The sequence below is a fragment of the Oryzias latipes genome, chromosome 16 (genome assembly GCF_053564925.1).
Source record: "Oryzias latipes strain Hd-rR chromosome 16, Olatipes_Hd-rR_3.1".
NCBI classification, from domain to species: Eukaryota; Metazoa; Chordata; class Actinopteri; order Beloniformes; family Adrianichthyidae; genus Oryzias; species Oryzias latipes.
The window spans coordinates 16,534,629-16,554,543 of NC_136252.1; the positions used below are offsets into that span (position 1 = coordinate 16,534,629).

The 19,915-nt window shown below is 38.5% G+C and overlaps 1 protein-coding gene across 7 annotated transcripts in view; it reads right to left on the bottom strand.

Moving 5' to 3' along the window:
* LOC101167820 (CUB and sushi domain-containing protein 3) overlaps nucleotides 1–19,915 on the bottom strand; it is a 301,513-nt gene that overhangs the window by 77,411 nt on the left and 204,187 nt on the right. For 4 of the 7 annotated variants that reach the window (XM_078933064.1, XM_078933067.1, XM_078933068.1 and 1 more), the window contains 8 exons: nucleotides 18,791–19,000; nucleotides 17,333–17,521; nucleotides 15,354–15,531; nucleotides 7,594–7,739; nucleotides 7,035–7,115; nucleotides 6,200–6,313; nucleotides 1,501–1,689; nucleotides 1,240–1,398 (listed from right to left, as the gene is read on the bottom strand). In XM_078933064.1, coding sequence (XP_078789190.1) covers nucleotides 1,240–1,398; nucleotides 1,501–1,689; nucleotides 6,200–6,313; nucleotides 7,035–7,115; nucleotides 7,594–7,739; nucleotides 15,354–15,531; nucleotides 17,333–17,521; nucleotides 18,791–19,000 — 1,266 coding nt within the window. The remainder of the gene's footprint in view (nucleotides 1–1,239; nucleotides 1,399–1,500; nucleotides 1,690–6,199; nucleotides 6,314–7,034; nucleotides 7,116–7,593; nucleotides 7,740–15,353; nucleotides 15,532–17,332; nucleotides 17,522–18,790; nucleotides 19,001–19,915) is intronic. The other 3 variants (XM_078933066.1, XM_078933070.1, XM_078933069.1) reach the window with 1 other exon arrangement.

Here is a 19,915-nt window from a genome sequence, read left to right on the forward strand (position 1 = left end):
ATCTCATGCTTTTTGCACAGTAAAACATCTCCCACTGGGTTCCATTTCTTTAAACAAAGACACATTTAAAGTTTTATATTAAAATCCACTTGCAATCACAGTACATTGTGATAAAAATCATGGGACATTTTGCATCCATAAAGTGCATGGCACTTGTGGCTGAGAAATTGAGGAAATACTTTAAAAGTTTTAGTATAGAGGTTCATTGGAGGACATTATTAGTTTAAAACACAGTTGCAAAATGCAATTGGAAGGGTTCTTTCCACTTAAACTATATATAAGCAGATTCTTTTGTAGTCATGTAGGGATGACACTTCCATATGTATCACAGAAAGATTTGAAAAAAGCAATTTTTATTTTACTATTAAAAACTATTAAAGTCCCACTCTGATCCTCTTTTGTTCTATTGTAAAAGTGTTTCCAGTGGTCTTTTGATTTTGAAAATGCAGTTTTTAGCCATAACTGGAAGAAAAACAAAAACAAAACTTTCGTTTTCTAGGAGAAAGTTTCTTCAGAGTGGCACGAGTTAATCAGAAATTGGCCTCTGAGTTCTGGGCGGCACAGAGAAAGCCTGTCTCTGCTTCCTGAATTCCTTCTCTTTAAACTCTCTCCCGCTAGCTTACAGCCCCTTACAACCCCAACCTAACATTATTGGTGCAACAAAAATGGCGAGCAATATCAGAGCTAACCAGCCATATAGCAGTTTTGAGCCAGATAGCAGCTCAGACGAGGAAAATGAATACTTAGATGGATCTTGTTTTTTACGAGTGGATGCAACACAGTGGAATGGAACAGGGAGCTTATGCCCCTGCAATTGCAGCACCCACTGCAAGCTGTTTCCAACTGCATTTTTTTTGTCTTCTTTTGATTTATAACAATTTGAATAAATAAATAAACAGAAATGTAATTTTAAGCTTAAATATCTTTATATATGTGTTTCATCATGTTAAAAACACCAAAAACGTGATTTTCTTTGGAGTGGGTCTTAAAAAATTACAATATTCTAGCACATGTAACAGTACATTAGTTCTATTTATGGCCTATGCTGTTGATGTATTTTGCTGCCTCAGCAATGAGCTGAATATGTCTATGAATATACAGTGTATTAATAGATAGATAATATAATATTATTTAACTTAATAAATTAAAGCCCATGAGTTTTATCACCTCACAAGAGTTAAAATTGAATCAAAATTAGTTTTAATATAAAGAGAAAATGATTATAAACTGGATACATACTTTGATACTCACCCACATATCTGATGTGGAAGCCACGACGGTTAGTCCCATGGTCAGAGGACCAGCGTAACAGGAGCTGGTTGCCTGTTGTAGTCAGACTGAATGGTGTTTCTATGTCACCACTCAGCGTTGACAGACTTTGACTGTAGATATTGGGGCCTGAAAAGAGTTTTTGCAAAGAACAATTTTTAAAAAACAAGAACATTTCTTTATCTGAGGTTTGTTTTAAAGCTATTTTCTCATGATCTTGAACTTTCTTACCATCAAATATTTCCAAGATGTCAAACTCTTTTTCTGTCTGAAAAAGTTCAAAATGTAGAGTGACATTGTAGCCTTTCTCTACATTAATCAGCCACGAACACATTTGAAGGTTGGGGTAGTTTTCTGGGTAGCCGGGACTTAAGATGACCCCCGTTGAGTCAAAACGCACTTCGTGGGCTGGACATTGCACTGAGAATTCAGAAAAGAAGGAGTTGTTAAAAAAGACAAAGTGACAAGTGGGGAAAAATGATAAAAAGATAAGAAGAGAAGAAGTGGGTGGCCACTAGAGAAAAGACTAGAGAAAAATATGGTAGTCAGACACAGACAGACAAAAGTGAGAGGAAACTGAAGACATGGTTCACTGCAGAAGATTACACATGAAATAAAGAACTGGCTAACATTACAATTCAGCAAGTGATATTTACACCTCTGCATGAGTTGATGAGTCTTATGTGTGTGTGCGTTAGGGCGTGCGTGTGTGTGTGTGATGATGCCTTTGCAGTAATAACAATCCAGTTTCTTTCTTTTCTTTTGCTGTGGGTGGCAGAAATTTATTTTTAAGATCACTAGTGAAGAAACATGATGTGTACCTGTACAAAAGGTTAATGCGAACAACTGTTCCAGATAAAAAGGTCAGTGGAAACAATTCATCATATATAAAAAAAAAGAAAAGGCAAAGTATGAAAGTATGCAGTACTGTAATCCAAAGAAAAGATAAATTTGTGAGCAGTTTATGGCAAAACCTTAAGCCCTAGTCTTAAAAAAAATAGCTGCAGAAAATTACCCCCAAGAATCTAAGTAAAAAGAAAAAGACTCAGCTAATCATAAACATCATAAACTAATGTTGCCAAGCAACACAACACACAAGTCTATCCAGTCAGCGCCGTTGCAACTTCCTTCAATGTTTCTTTTCATGCAGTGATTAAAAACTGAATCATGAGAAGCCTAATATGTTCCGACTTTCAAAGATATGATGGAAACTAGCATGAGAGGAGAAGGAATTACTTTTTGAAGGGCTTTGACTCCACTGCAAATGTATATATCTGTTGACTGAATATCTCAAACTTATTGCATTAAAATGTAATGACCACACTCTGACTACAAGGAGGTACATTAATAAAAGTGTTAGAGAACTTACATAAAAACAATATACATTGTACAGGTGGCAACAGTATAAAATATGTATATTTCCTTTCCTAATGTATTTAAAGGGCCTATGGTGTTCTTGAGCCTTTCAGAATAAACTCTTTCCATAAATGTAATAGTCTTTTACATTTGGCAAACTAAAGAATGTTTTTTATTATGAAATATTAGTTATTTATACAGTTCATTTTTCTACCCAAAAGTAAGATGACTCGGTGTCTGAGGCACTGGGTTTCGCTCCGTGTTGGTGCCGCCCATTTCACGACATCAACCTAGAGTTGTCCTTGGCAGCGTGTCTGTGTTTCTCACACGAAAACAAACAACATCCGAACTTTTGCAAAGATGGATGGGCATATTGTGCATATAAATTAAAAGTGTTTAGCCAATCACTGACAGCTCAGTGGAGAAAGTGGGTGTGTTAGCCTGGGGGCGGAGCTGGCAGTGCATCACTTTCATAAATATGACTGTAAAAACCCACTCATTTTCGTGAATTCCGAGGGGCTGGTTTTTAGAGGAATATTCAGATCAAAATATCGCTTTGGGTGGTTTTCTGTGAGGAATTAACTTTAAAAGCACAAAAAAGTTGATTTCTCATGATAAAGCCCTTTAAAAACCACTATTTTCCTATTAACAATAACACTAATGAGGACAGTTTAAAAACTAAAACTTAGCTTTTACAACAACATCCTTGAAGATACATGTCCTAAAAGATCTTTTTTAAAAGAAAAAGTTATAAATTTACTTTGGTACACATTTTTCTAAAACATTTTGTTTCTCCAAAATTCTTATTGCCAGTAGCAGCTAGTGGTCTAAGATTACATTTTAACAACATTTCGATTCATATCATAATTTATGGTTCCTGATGTGATTATTAGTCGATATTAGTTCATTTTGAACTATCCAATTCACTGACCTAAAATGGACCCAGGACATCTTTAGCCAAAAGTTCTACCACTGTGACATAGATATAAATACCTGTGTACTGAACAGTGCAGGTGAAATATTCCAGATTTATTGTATTTCTTACAAGATAATCAAGTGTAAATTAAATGATTATTATTATTATAATTATGATTATTATTAAACATTTTAGTTTAATGAACTTCACCTCACTGTTGTTTGATTAATGACTTAGGTCGATAAATCGTTACACCTCTAGTAGCTACATTTGTATACCGTTCCTAAATTAAAAAAAAAAAGAAAACATCTAGTGAAAAACAATATTTAACAAGATGAAACTATTTACATCCAACCGGTAATTTTTTTCTTAACATTGGAGTTGGTGCACCACATTTATTCACTAACAATTTATCAGCTTTCAGAGGTGAAAAGTTATCCTCAATGTGGCAGATGATTTTGCAACACAGTCAACTCAATTATGACTCTACTGATCAAAGCCGCTATTTTCCTTCTTAATATAATTTCATAAAAAGGTTCGGCCTGTGGAGGAAAGGATGTTTGGGAATGAGCTTATTTTGCAGTTCTTGGAAACGTCTATGCTATCTTTAGGGCATGAAATGATAATTAACTGAGAGGTCATCAGCAAACAAAAGCAGAAAAATTCTCTTTCCTGCTCAACTAGCAAGCTGCTGTTGGGAAATAGTGCTGCTACCAGCTTACAGTTGCAGCGACTCGGATGTGCCGAGCAGCTCAACGCAAATTAAGTTCAACTTTACATGTCCCAAGGAGAGCAATTAGTTATATCCAAGACGTGCACAAGGACATAAAATATCCGACACAAGAAAACGTAATGAATTCCTCACTGTGAAAATGAGGCGATCCATGAAAATGTCAAGCAACCGATTACCACTTCTAAAATTGTTCTTACTTCACCAACGTGATGCTCAAGGCAGGTTTTAAGGAGCAGTTAGAACAAGATGATTAGTCATCTGACACATTAACTCACCTGAAGAATGTCTATCATATTCAGTGCTCATTTAAATATGCATTTTTCTGTTTTATGCGCACATTTTAATACTACTTTTAACAAGGGCAACCTTTAATATCACTTTCCTTCATATAGCAAATATAGGCAGGCTTTGCTTTTTTTCACACCTGCCTTGTTTTGGTATTTTATGACACAGCTTTATAGGGTGTCAGAGAGAAAGGGTTGTTAAAGATCTCTGTGATTGAACACCTTGTCATGTTCAACTTTAACAAACTTTCCTTGCCCATTTGTATTTGACAGGGCACTGTTTGAGATGTACTACAGTAGCTGGAGCTCATATGAGGTGGTATTTGTGCCAAAGCTCTGCAAAGAAAGTTGGAAAGACTTGAAGTTCACTGTATGAGGTGTCTCCTACCCGCACAGATAAAAGAAACAAATCTCAGACTTTTTGGGAGTTATTGGAAGTTAAACTTGTTGCTTATCCTGTTTTGTTTCAAGACAACCTGACTGCAGACATCAATGTCCAGAACTGGAAGTCCTCGACCGGAACCAGAAGTTCTCCCATAATCTCTAAAAGAAAATTATCTTATTTGGCAACCCTAATAGTTACAGTGTTTTGGTTTAGTGAAAGTTTTTTCTTCTGAATTCTTTTGGGTTAGGGCTACAGTTAGGATTGGTTGTAGGATTTCCGCTTCCGGTCTATGATGTCAGGCACCATCTTGTCTGCAGCCAGGTCCCTCTCCTTTGTTCTCCAATTGACAAAGACAAATGAGTGCCTCCTATGAATAGAAATCTGATAAATTTAGTTCACCACTTAAACATTTTAAGAATACTTGTCTTTAAGTTTGAAAAAAGACATCCAGGCATCAAGAATGTCTTTGATACACAGTCTGTGCAATAACAGTGAGATGCTGGAAGCATAAATTATCATTGCAAACAAAGATAGATGTTCTCATCAACTGAAGACTTAAAGCTTTTTGGGGGACTTTGTCCACAGAGGACAGTGGTTTGTTGATGACAACAGCAGAGACTGCTGTAGTTTAAAACAAAGCTTTTAGGTATTTTTGTTGTGTCTTGTCAAAAATGCATAACCCTCCTTTAACCTTGTATTTAAAGATTTGTCTAAAAAAACATCAACTATCACTATTATGATATACTACAGTATTATCTAGAAGCTTCTACCATTTTCTCCTAAAATAACTGCTGAAGATTATAGAAACAACAAGAAGAAAAAAAGGTAGAAGAACTGCTGCTGCAGTGTTAAAAAAAAGAGATAAAGACCTGCTGATCTGTAATTGGTCTCAAACTGATTCACAGCAGTTAAATATTGCTTCCAAGAGGTGCAAGAGCTCGGGTCAGTTGTATTCTAAACTTGTGAATCATGATGAATTAGAATAGAGATGCTGTTTGCCACTGGGAGACTGCTGGAGGGGGGCCTGCTAGCAGTCTGTCAGTTAAATGATGCATCAACTTTGAGTGTCGATGTCTGCAACCAACCTTGGCAGAGGGGTGTCAAGCACACTCATAACCTGATTACGCATATACATAAACCCAAGGGTGCACACACTGGAAAAGAAGTGAAAAGGCCTACACATGCAAAACAAAAAGTGTTCAGAAGCAGCTCAGAAGCTCGCTGGCGGAGCCGTGAACTCAAAGGACTAAACCAACCTTGACAGACGGGCGGCGGTCCGTCCATCTGTAGCCTCTCTCCAAGTCGACAGGTCAGAATCTCACTGCCCACCATGGTAAAGCCTGGCTGGCATGAGTATCGAATAATGTCCCCTGTGAAGTCATTTGCATTCACAGTTACACAATGACACATACACACAGACATAAGAAGGATGTGAACAAGATATCCATCCCATAAAAACACAAACACAAATCTCCATCAAACTAAGTCAGTAAGACTCCTCACCACCGACACTTGAAGCCATAATCAGCTACACATTTTCTAATGAAGATTGACAACCTTTAGTGCTGAAGGCACTTCATTAAATTACACAGTTATAAACATGTATGCGTGCACACACACACGCATGTCGGAATCAGACCCACACACATTTATAGGCACAAAGTAAGGCAGCCTCTAACCACATGACTTCCACTTCACTTTGCTAATTACTTTTGAGCACTGAAAATACAAACAGCTTATGAGTACACCTAATTAGCCTTGCCTTCAAACTAATATTTTAATGAATGAAGCATGAAAAGATGGGAACACTTTAAAGATGAGCACAGAAAAAAAAATATAGAAAATAAAGGAGTCTTAGGTCAGGAAGGGTCAGAACAAGCATCTGTATCAATGCAGTTTTACATTAATATGTATGCCAGTGTATAAAAGAGAAGAATAGATTATTTCTGGGGGGAAAAAAAGAATAAAAACTTGATGTATCTACATTTTGTTTCTTTGAGCATGGCTCTGCAAGGAAGTCAACTAAAAAACTGACTTTCTTTTAGGACACAGTCTCAAGCCCGAAAGCAAGCAAAATAAAATGGGACAAACCTATTTCAAACTCGTCACCATCAGTTAGGATTGTGGCGTTGGCGACGGGAGGTGGTGGCTGACAAGTTCTCAGCTGGTAAGCTGTTGAGAAGAGAAGACACACTCAACTGCAATAGAGCTCATACGTAGATTGTAAAGGCACAAACTGGCTCACACATAAACAGTGTATGTACATTTCATATTCAGTTGCATCATTCTTTTTTCTCTCTACACAGTGGAACCATGAACTGTCGACCCATCACCTTTGATAATCGTCAAAAACGATCACTAATTTAGCTGAGACAGAAAGCACTTTAATATTAATCAACCTCTCTTTGAAGGGTGTTTTACTAGTTCAATCAAAAAGCTAGCATAAGGAGCCATTCATCATTTATTATTATGCAATCACATGGAAACAATATCATAAGCAAAATGAGTGGGCCAAATGGAATCACAACTTTATAAACTGGAACAAAATAGAGATTTTTTTTCCCTCTGATCTGGTGATGCTCACAGTAACTTTTGCTTTCATTATGCTGATGTACAAGAAGAGATCTGCATCAAAGACAGTACGTGTTACCATAATAATGAAGCTCAAAGAAGCCGCTGGTACTGAAGTCACTGTGGAACTTGATTAGGACTTGATTAGCAGTGGTTGACACGCCTTCCTGTACCGAGCTACCACTGAATTGACCAATCTGAGGAGAAGATTGATCCGGTCCATCCCTGGTACATAGATGCAGGTAAGAAGAGGTGGTGGAGCAGGGAGTTGGATGAAAAGAAACAAGCATATGAATAAACAGCAGCAATAGCTTGCTAAGATCAATGTGCATTCCTGTGAATTGCTTGGAGGTCTTTTAGACTCAGCAGTCAGTCCTGACAAAATCTAACGGGATTTTTTTTTTTATTGATCAGATTTGTCAAAGCAAAAGTTTAGAATTATTGCTGATGAGAAACAATAACATCAAAACTTTCCCCCTTAGGCCATTTTGCACATTAATGACGGAATGAAGAGTAAAAGTCCAGGTAAAAAAAGATGTATTCATTGAAAAACTCTAAGAAACATTATAAATGTAAAACATAGAAAATAAAAGTGACATTATTAAATACAGCCAAGAGCACAACGCAAAGTTTGTCACTGTACATTTAAATAGTATCATTAGCTTACTACATACAGTATGTTGTATGATTGTCAACTTTACAATAGTATTAGTGATGAACCAATATAAATATAAATCCGAAATGGATCAGTGCAAATTTTTGAGTTTTGTCTCATCAGATTTTCATGGTCAACTGTAAAATATGAGTCTTATTTTCTTTTTTGTGTGTGTAGTGTGCAGGATCGAGAAAACAGAAAAATAGTATAACAGTCTTTGTGTTATCAATACCTGTAAATAAAAATGTACAAACAGTTGGGTTTCCTTTTTGAAAGAGGAAAGCTTTTAGGGTAATCTCTGCTTATAATTTGTATTATAAAAAACACTGCTGCATTTAATTTGGATGTAAAAAGAGATTTCAACAAATTTTGACATAAAACACTCAAAGTAAAAAAGAAACCTCTTTTCTTTGCACTTACTTTAACATGGCAAACATTTTCTAATCATGAAATCAATGTATTAGTCACAACGATGATAATTGATGACATGCAATAGATTCTGCAAAAAAGACAGAAGGGTTAGAGTTAGGGTTAGTAAATTTAAAGTTAGATGGAGATGGGATGCATGTCACCAAATCTTTTAAAAGTCGAAAGGGTTAGTGTGTGGGAGGTGACAGTGGAAAACCATGTGTGCAGATCTTAAGGAGCTAACCTTATGTGCCAGCCATATATCGGTACTTTTAGTGGTAATACAGCTAAATGTATTGAAATAATATATAAATAAATTTTGGAGTTTAAATTTTCCAAATTTCTTCACTGCTCACTACTTAGTGCACTTTAGTACATTGGCCATTTTGTAGAGCTGTTTGAACCTACAATTAAAAATTCCAGTACCCTAGAAATGTCCAAGAGGTCTCTGAGAAAAACCAGTGAACAACATTGCTTAGTAGTTTTGGAAAAATAGACCACAATGCATTGCATTTGAACGATTTTTCATCTAATAAAATGTCTTTAACTTTATTTTTATAAAGTGTCTGTCATGTTACCCCCGGGAGTCCTCTCCCCCCTCCCTTCTCTTCCACTGATTGGACCCAGCTGCCGACACTTCTATCATACTTTCAACTGGACTTCCGAAGCTCAGGACGCCTTTGACATGCTCAAGAACCTCTTTGTCTCTGCTCCTATTCTGATCCAAACTGACCCTTCACGCAAGTTCATGGTAGAGGCGGATGGTTCTGACTTCAGAGTAGGGGCAGTCCTGTCACAGTGAGAGATCACATCTTAAACCATGTGCTTTCTTTTGCAAAAAGTTATCGCCGGCAGAACGGAACAATGAGATTGGTAACCGGGAGCTACTGGCCATCAAACTCACCCTGGAGGAGTGGCGTCACTGGCCGGAGGGGGCGGCTCAACCATTTATTGTCTAGACCGATAACAAAAACCTTGCCTATCTACGTTCTGCAAAAAAGACTCAATTCACGACAAGCCCGCTGGCGCCTATTCTTCGATCGATTCAATTTCACCATCACTTACCGACCCTGCAGCCGCAATGTGAAACCCGATGCACTCTCTTGTCAATTCAACTCCTCTAATGATAATTCGGAGTCCTCAATCCTTCCATCCACATGTACTGTGGGCAGCCTCACCTGGAAAATTGAATCCAGGGTTCAACAAGCCCAAGGTGAGGAACCAAATCACGCACCCTGTCCTAACGGCACTCTATATGTATCTATATGTACCTTCTTCACTAAGGTCTGATGTCATAACCTGGGGACATTCGTCGTCACCTGTCATGATGGCATCCATAGGACCCTAGCCCTTATCCGCCGACGATTCTTTTGGCCCACCATGGACAAGGATGTGCGCGAATACATCGGGGCCTGCTCCACCTGTGCACGGGCCAAATCGTCCAACTCTCAACCCTCCGGTTTGCTCCACCCATTACCCACACCCTGTAGACCCCTATAGATTTGTTACTGGTCTTCCACCGTACCATGGTAACACTGTTATCCTTACAGTTATCGACCGCTTCTCTAAAAGTGCTTACTTCATTCACCTGCCTCAGCTTCCCACATGGCCATGGAAATCACGGATGTTCTCGTCAACCACATCTTCCGTTACCATGGGATATATTGTATATATTGTATATTGTATTGTATACATATTGTGTCCGACCGGGGTCCACAGTTTGTCTGAAATTTATGGAAGGCTTTTTGCACTGCCCTAGGAGCCACTGTCAGTCTCTACTCTGGATATCACCCACTGTCCAATGGTCAAGCGGAGCGGGCCAATCAAGTGGAGGTGTCACTCAGTTGCGTGGCGGCTCAAAATACCTCAGACTGGTCTACTTATCTGGTGTGGATTGAGTACTCCGACAACTCTCATCCCTCCTCTGCCAGCAGTATCTCTCCCTTCGAGGCCTCCTTGATGGATCGCCAATTGACACAGGGTGGTAGGGCGCTCACACTCACCTGGTCAAAGGGTCTGGCTCTCGCCCAAAAACATTCCTATTCAGTCCATGTCCTGGAAACTCGCCCCCCCGATTCATTGGAACTTATGAAATTGACAGAATCATTAATACTACCTGTGTCCATCTCCACTTGCCCGCTGCTCTCAAGATCCACACCTCTTTCCATATTTCACAAATCAAGCCCGTCCAGGAGAGTCCACTTTGCCCGGCGTCTGCACCCCTTCCTCCCGCCCGTATCATTGATGGCGCCCCTGCCTTCACTGTCAGGTTTTGGATGTCCGTCCTCAGGGTCGGGGTCTCTAGTTCGTCATGGATTGGGAGGGTCATGGTCCTGAGGAACATTCGTGGATCTCACGGTCCCTCATCCTTGACCCCTCCCTTATTGACAACTTCTTCCGGGCCTTGACCGGCATCATGGACCACCTGGAGGCCGTCATTAATGGGGGGGGGGGGGGGGGGGGGGGGTACTGTCATGGTACCCCCGGGAGTCCTTTCCCCCATCCCTTCTCTTCCACTGATTGGACCCAGCTGCCGAGACTTCCATCATCAGCCCTGCAGTATATCAGATGGTTTTCAGTATTCATCGCTATTTCGTTGCCAACTATGCTGAAGTACCTGGTCTCATGTGTTCCTCGCTCTTTGTGAAACTCTTGTTGTCTTTGCATCATTTACTCAAGTTATCATTCCTGTCTGTAGGACAAGCTAACTCCACCAAGTGCCTGCCTGGGTCCAGTCCCGCCGCTATCTCTTAAGTAATCACAACATCAAGACCTCCAGCCACGCTCTGCCAGCGGTCCGCCAGTTTCTCATTCAACTCGCCACGAAGACCTCAATACAAACAAGAGGTGTACTTACCATCTGGTACTCTCCTCGTCACGGACTCCTCCGGAGCTTTCCTTCCACGTATCCATTTATTTATTGTCAAGGACAATAAAATCCCCCACTGCCAAAACTCTCGAGTGTGATCTTTCCGGGTTTCAGCGTTTGGGTCTATTCTTGTCATTGTCACTCATGACACTGTCCAGGTTTTCATCATTAGTATACAGTGGATTCATAAAAAGTTATCATAAGATGCTCATATTTTAAGATGTCACATCGCTGTTTAAAAAAAAAAAGAGTAGTGAGCGTGAATTGCTTTTAAAATCTACGGCAATAGATAGCACGACACTATATCGTTTTCTAGGTGTTAGATAGTAGTGAGGGAATTCGGACATAGACTGATTTTCTTTTCTGCTAAAAAGTACTCTGCACTTTGACAACTTCCCAGCAAAACCATTTTTAAATTGAAAATATTGTGAAATTGTTACAATTATGCATTTAAGAGTTGTGAAGTAACAGTAAAAACAAATCAATTTGACAATCAGTCCAGAGTTTTTGTGTTAGTGCTTTTCATTTTGAAGCTCAAGGTTGAAGAAGTCTGTCTTGAGGAGCCACAGGAACATGCAAATGTAGAAAAGTTAAAACAAACTTTACATGTTACATAAAATTCAAGTCAGACAACTATATGGCAATGCTTTTATCAGCTTTGTCTGTTTCCATGTTCTTTCATGAAACTGACAAAACAAGCCGCCACAGAAAAGGTTACAGGAATGACGTCAGCTGTGAATATTGTCAGTCGAATCCACCTCTGACATGTAGCACGGCAGCCCCAAGTGAAAGAATGAAGAAGCCTTTGCTCCCAAATGAGATTACAAATATCTGTGAAACTGACTAATGGCAAGTAGTTAAATGCCAAGTTAAAAATGGAGCTAAACCTGAGGGTGAAATTTTCCATTCATGAAAACACAAAAGTTAAAATAGACCTGGACTAGACCTGCTGCTCCAGCTTTCCATGAGAGAAAGGCTAGATGAAGCAACACAGACATCTAATTAGGAAGCCTCTTGGGGGTGGCACCCTGTAGAGCTACATCAGGCAAGTCTGGCTGGGAAAAGACCTGGGAAGACCCAGAGCATAATTATACGTGCCTTGTGGCCTGGGTGGACCTTGTGATCTCTCATGTGTAGCAAGAAGGAAGTGAATAGGAAATTATGTAGGAATAGATTTTGCCTGAGGCATTTTGACTTGACAGAGGTATGTTAGTATGGGTTATGGGTTAGTATGGATTTAAGAAAATGACAGTGATCAGATTTTTTTTAAGGGATCTAACAAAAATAAAAGTGTGGATTCATATGGAAACATTTAGATTTTTTTTACAGAAAATGGAAACTTGTATTAGTATTCCATCAGAGGCCAACGTTAGCCTGAGAGATTCTCCCTTTTGACCTAGACAGGCAGATTGCTGTGGGATAATAAACGAACTTGCTATTAGCAGTAAATCCATTTGTGAGCGAGGCGTTAGATGAAAAAAAAGGACAAAACTCTATAAATGAGGAACTTTCAAAACCTTTTAAGATTGTATAAGTTATAGACAACCCAAAGCACACTTTTCTTTGAGAACTGAAATATGCATTTTAATGAGAAAAAAAACGACTTTTCTTTTATTTATAAATGCATTTCAAGAGAAGTGGGACTTCTCTAAGCCTATTCAGTAGAATGATTTACACTAAATGCCTTTCTTGTATGTATGTGCACCTTTAATATGGTACAGACTAAAGAAAAAAAAAATAAAACCTCATGTCAGTTTCATTTTAGAGTGATCAGCAGAATAGGAGGCGGCAGTCAGGCAAGGAAATGAAATGTTGCCATCAGGGGACAGATTGTTTATGCGCCATTTCATTTAAAATCAGAGCTGCCTGTGGCTCCCTTTGCCCATAGTATAAATGGCAGTCCCTGATTCTGGAAGGCATTTCCCTTCTTTTGTCACCCATGAGGACAGCTCTGTGACTGCCTGAGGCTCAACAGAGAGGCTACAGAAAGGTAAAAGAAAGCAGGACAAGCTGACTGGAAGGCAGCTGCTGGAATGACAGAAGGCAGGTAGTGTTGTTTACTGCTTTTGCAACTGTCTGTTATCAGCAGAAGTTTCTGCATACTAGCATCTCAAGTGACTCAGACTTTTGGCTTTAATGCTGATACAGATTTATGTCATTTTATGTAATATTCACTGGGGACTGTGGAGTCAAATTGCTACCATAAATTTGGTGAGCTGGAGAAGATGGGATGCAGAGCAGCTCGGATTTCCTTCAGTTTTTTCTCAGTTAACCACTTCCAGTACTACAGTTTATATCCTTCATGGGTGAAAAAACTTTTCAGAGAAATCAAAAAAATAAAGCTAAATGTCAAGACAAGGATAAAAAAAAAGGTTTCGGTAACTGTTGGCACACGTGAAATCCATTTCATTCGACTTGTTCAACTGGCCCATGGCTTCACTGCTACGTTCACACCAGGCTTGGAAACGTGCGTTTAAGCAGCCACTTTCAATGAAAAGTCTTTGTAAACGTGCATGCGTTTATGCACATTTTGGGCTTCTGCATTCTAAACTCTCTGGTTCACATATAGCTACACAAGCTTTTACGTTTGTTTTTGTGCTCTACGTACAAAAGAGCTTGCGTTGAAAGTTAAACCAGTTGAACTTCAACCAATCAGGGACTCAGATTTGGTATTGACTTTTCAAAACACAAAAAGTATCAGGTGTTTGAAAATTGGTCATGAAGAAGAAATTAATAATTGTGGTTTGCCGTAATTACATGACACAAAGTTTTGCACATCTAGGGATAGAGCTGAGGAAGAAGTCTGGGGCAAGATTTGCACCCCAAATCTCCCTCCAAGCCTCTTCCTACGGTAAATAATGAGATAATATTGGGTATGGAAAACTGTATGGTAAAAGTGCATTCAAGAACCCGTGTTCCGTGGATCACATGCCCGGTGTGTACAAAGCAAAACACTTTTTAAACTGCAAAATCCCTTCCTTGATCTTCTTAGTTTGTCTTTCAACTGAGGAAAATGCTTGCTCAATATTTCCAGCAATTCTTTGTGAAAACTATTGGAAGCTGTAGCTCTTTACCTGACTTTGATCTTTCAGAGCTCCAGAGATGACAGAGAGAAAAGGAGCTACTCTATGAGGCTGTCACATGAGAAAAATCACAACCCTTTTTTAGGGAATCTTGAATGTCAGTGTAAGGATGAAAGGCTGCTTTTAGAATTAAGATGTACCACTCAGTGAACTCACTCAGTGCCGTATCTAGGAACAACCTTTGGATACATACAGGCAGGAGGAGAGAGACTAGAACAGCACAGGTCCTAGTTTCAGATGTTTCAGGCTTTTGCATATCTTTCCTGGGTGCGACCAACAAACTTAGATCTCCTCCTTATTCTACCAATGCATATGCTACAACATTTGAAAGAGAACAAAATGTGATTTATAGCCAAAAATAATTTTTTAAAGTTAAGTTAAAAAAAAACATTAAGGAAAAAAAATCACAGCTATCTCAATGACATTTCAGGTAGTTTCTCATCTGTTCCATGCATCCCATGCTTGCGTATTTAATCTTTTTTGACAAACCATTATTAAATACATAATAAAAAAGACCTTTGTATTTCTAGCTCTAAGAATGTGCAAAAATACACTGTGACACCCAATTTATTGTTTCAAATACATTTGGGACAAGGCCTTCATCCTGCTTTCATTTCTTTTTCTAACAGGTCCAAGCAAATAAGAATTAAGTTAAAAGATAAATTAATCAATGATAAATCAAATACATTTTTGCAAAATGGAAAGATCCAATTTATTTTTAATAAAGATCAGAAAGATCTGAAGAGTCCATCAACTGATGACTGATAATTAACACCGCAAAAAAATACAAAATTCTTAAATAAAGAAACATTGATAAAACTTACCACACTGTGATGAAATCATAGATTGGCTCTGTATTTATAACAGAGAAATTTATGTAGATGCCGTATCCTGGAGGTACTCTGACTGTCCACATGCAGTCCTGGAAGTGTGGATACTCAGCAGGGTGTCCAGGAGAGTAAATTGTGCCATTCATGGATGTTATGTTTCCACCACAAAGAGCTGGAGGGAAAAAAAAACAGTAATGGAAATAAATACAAATCCACTCTTACCCTCTACCATAAAAGTAGCTTTTATGGCATTTATGCCACATACAGTTGATAAAACATACCATAAGAGTATGTTAGTTTATCTCTAAGGTACTGGAGGGCTACTATTGAATGCAACACTGCAGATGATCAGTCATTGGTGATAACTTAACGACTGAGAGTGTTTATGATGCTAAATCTCCATCTGTCAGAACCTTTGCTTGGGGTAACATCTGAATTCGATGTGAGAGTTACGCCTAGGCACCAAATTCTGGATAAAAACAGAAGTAAAAAGCTCCTAAAGCAGGTAACACAACAGAATAAACTATTTATTGGATTCTAACATTTGAGAACTGTATGACATGGTTATTTGGTGCAGTGTAACCTTACTAAAACTCAAAATAAAAAAAAAGTATTATCTAAGGCAGTGTTTTTCAACCAGTGTGCTGGTCAGGTGTGCCGTGGGAAATTGCCCTCATTAACTGATCTAAAAACATTTACCATCTCCAGGTTATCAACTCTTTGTTCATCCAAACAGGCCCTAATAAAACACTGAGTAGTTAGGAAAATGAAAGAAAGTAAAATACTTTTTTCTTTGTGTTTATTTGATTCTTTTAAAGACAATTTGATAAGAATGATGGTACCGCGATTTAGCCGAATCTTCAGCTCTTTGTGGAAAAGTCCCGCCCCTTTAACTATCTCCACCAATCATTCTTGGAGGCTTAATCACACGTCATCAGCCTGACCAATCAGAAGTGGTTAAAGTCTTCACTTCCTTGTTCCAATTTAGCTCATAAAGTCTCTCAGTTCCAACAAAACTACCAGCTAAAGCTCGTCTTTAGCTGTGTATCTTGCCACAGAATCCAGTATCAGACCGTGGAACAAGTGAACAAAACAATGAAGCTCAGAGACGCGAGTCTTTCTGCCCTTTTGTAGCAGTTTTCACACTACATCTCCCATGATACATTGGGTTAAAGTGACAGTGTCTCAGCGCACAATGAGTCTTCATTGTTAAACGTCTTGAAACCGCAACGAACACGCATCAAACAGTTTTTAAATCTTCTAACTTAACTTTTATTACATATTTTAGAAAACACAGCTGGAACTTCCAGCTTTTTCTGCCACAATTATCACAAAAATGCATGTGAGATTGCAGAGGGGCTGTAGATCAATACAGACTATGAGTTTCTCCTTTTTTTTTGGATGCTGCTGTGCCGCGGGATTTTTGTCAAGGTTAAAGTGTGCCGTGGCTCAAAACAGGTTGAAAAACACTGATCTAAGGAGACAATGTTAAATTTATGACACTAGTATTTTTAGCTTTGTAGAAAGACTTGCAAATCCTCCATAAATTATTTTAATGGGTTGCATCAGTTTAACTGGGCAAAGTTGTGCTTTGTAGTTGGTGAGTCAGGGGGCTTTCATGTGCCAAAATAAAAGACAAGACGTCAAGCACACTAAAGGACCTAGAATCTTCTTTTTGAAAAACATCAAGGATGTGTTTATTGTCTTTATTGACAATAGAAAATTCTATTTTTCATTTACACAATTCACCCTTTGAGGGAGTTGCGCTCATGACTTTCTGGAAGATTTCCATTTTTCTTCCGACTGAGTTTGAAGACATACCAACATTAAAAGCAAGGCTGACAAACATTTCTTTGATAAACCAAGGTTATCTGAAAGGAACAAAAAGGGTTTTGATGGAGAAATGCAAGGATTCCACTCCATGACATTCACTTTATTACAGCATGATATGGATGTAATTTTGCAAGACTCACCCTCGCAGCGGGGTATGGGGTGGTTCCAGTTTCTGCTTATTCCATGCAAACAAGTGAGGGATGGTTCTCCAAGAAGTGTGTAACCTGGCAAGCACTCAAAGGAAATGGTCATCCCCACACTGTAGTCCTGACCAATCACTATACCACTGCGAAAAGGTAGAGGGTCGGGACACCTTTGTAGTTCATATGCTGCAGAAAAAGGTCAAACCCGCACAGCAGATGAGAGACAGCAAAAATTCAAACACTGCATAATGTTCTAGGGATAAAATTTACAGGACATATCATGAACAAATGTTTTCCGAGGTCTATGCTGTATTGACAATATTAAAACACAGGGATTCTAAAATCATTTGCAATTTTCCACATCACAATTAAAGTACAATTCATCTTGTCATCTACTTTCAAAGTGTTCTCAGTGGTCTTTTAATTATGATCAGGGACGTGCACAGGATTTTGGATGGACAGTCGCAATAAAGTCGGAAAAGAGTGTCCCCATCCAATGAAAATCATTATTTGTTATGATAGAAAACACATGCAATAAGACATAATTTCATTTTTGCATTTCTAAATACTTTTCCTTTTAAATTGCTGTCAAACTGTTGCAAAGATGCTCTATTTGGAATTATTGTCTAGGAGTGCATGCGCATTGCACAAGAGATTTGGTTCAGACGTGAACCAAATTATGCCGCGGTGCTGAAATCACGCTACCACCAGACCTTTGTGCCTCACCCGTTGCTGAAATCGCGCTGCTGGACCTCAGATGGGGTCGGTACCATTGACTTTACATTGAAACTGTCCGTCTCTACAGCGCAAATTGCATTCGATGTGAACACAACCTAACCATAACTCCTGACTAATCAGGAGAGGCTCAGGAGTAGATGAGAAGATGAGGATTAATGGCTAACCACTAATCCTAAACTTATTACTTACTCAGGGTCCGGGGCGGCCAAAAAAAAGTTCAGCACTGGCTGCACATGTTTGGCAAATTGCAAATAGTCACTTTCTTTTTGGCATTTCATTTTATTTGCTGTGCAAGTGAATTCAACAATTTTGAACCTTTTTGAGACTGTCAGTCAGTCGTTTGTGTGCCCCCCTTTGTGTCAAGCTGTTCACTCATGCAAGACGCAGCTTGCAGAAAGGGGGGATCAAGGGCAGAGATAAACATGAAATGTGTTTTTTTAAGACATTTAGGTTGCTGGATTTTGGTTAAAAACTTCATAATCATAATTAAAACACCACTTGGAAAGTTTGTTCTCTTTAGAAAGAGATAGCAGTGTTATTTTGTTTCTTTACAACATCTTAATAAAGTTTTTCTATGTACCTCAATGAAAACAACTGAGTAGCACAAATACTCTAAAATATGGCAGACATGGGGTTCTGTTTGCAGACTTTTTTGATCACCCACAGGATTTGCCCAAAAAAAAAAAAATTGCAACAGTATTACAGTCCTGGCCTCACCCTGATAAATAATATGGAAGCCAGGCTTGTTCTGGGAATAGTCGCTGTGGAAGAAGAGAGTGGTCTCGTGGGTGGTGCTGAAGAGAGAGTTGGGCACCACTGGGCCACTGAATCTATCAATCACTGTTCCCGTTTCAAGACTGCCACTGCGCACTTCCAAATAGTCATGGACAGGCTCTGTAGAGAAGTTCAGAAACTGTAGATGGATCCCTAAAGAAAAAAGAAGGGAATTGAAATCAATGGTTGCTCATGATTCTTAACATTGCACCAGCAAGAAAGTTGACAAATCATAAATTTCCTTATAAAAACTCCAAATTTTCAGAATGATGAACATAGAAAATCCCAACCCATAGTTGACCTTTTTATTTTACATCATAACTGTATCTGTAACTTGGTTTATATGTGACAAGGACACTAACTTTGACCAAAATAAATTAATACATAAAAAATAAATAGTAAAAAAAATATATATATATTAAGGATGATCAAAATAATTGGTTTCTGATCATATCACTCCACTTTGTTTCCCGAAATGTGACTTAAATCAATGACTCCTGATGATAATCTAAAATGTGTACATACATTTCTGCTGATTCTCTTGTTTTTGTATTATTTCTGCTTTGATTGCTTGAAACAATCAAAATCAAAACAATCAAAATCCAAATCCAAACAGTTAAACCTACTCAAAGCTGAATATATTACAGATTTTATCTAAAACCTGTAACATTGTCAGCTCTGTTGGATCATGCAGCAGGGACCTTTATAGCACAGTGGACTCGACATGTCAAATGTCAGTCCCTCTGAAACGGAAAGCAGTGGCGTTATCTTGTTGATGTCTTCCATTGTGTCAAGAAAAACTGAGGTCGGTGCAGTTCAAGGAAATTAAAATATGCAACAACAAAAAGCTTTTATCAAAATATGCTGTGGACATGTTCTTAGAAAATGAGGAGAAATGAAAAAACACCTTTATTTAACAAATTTACAAGGCTGTTTATAATATTCAAGCCAATCCAACCCATTTTTAAAGTGGAAAGTTCATCAACTTTTACATTAAACTGTGTCAATTTGTTGTTTAGATGAAAAGCTTTAATCTAATTTTAGTTCCTATGTTTATAGTGGATTTTG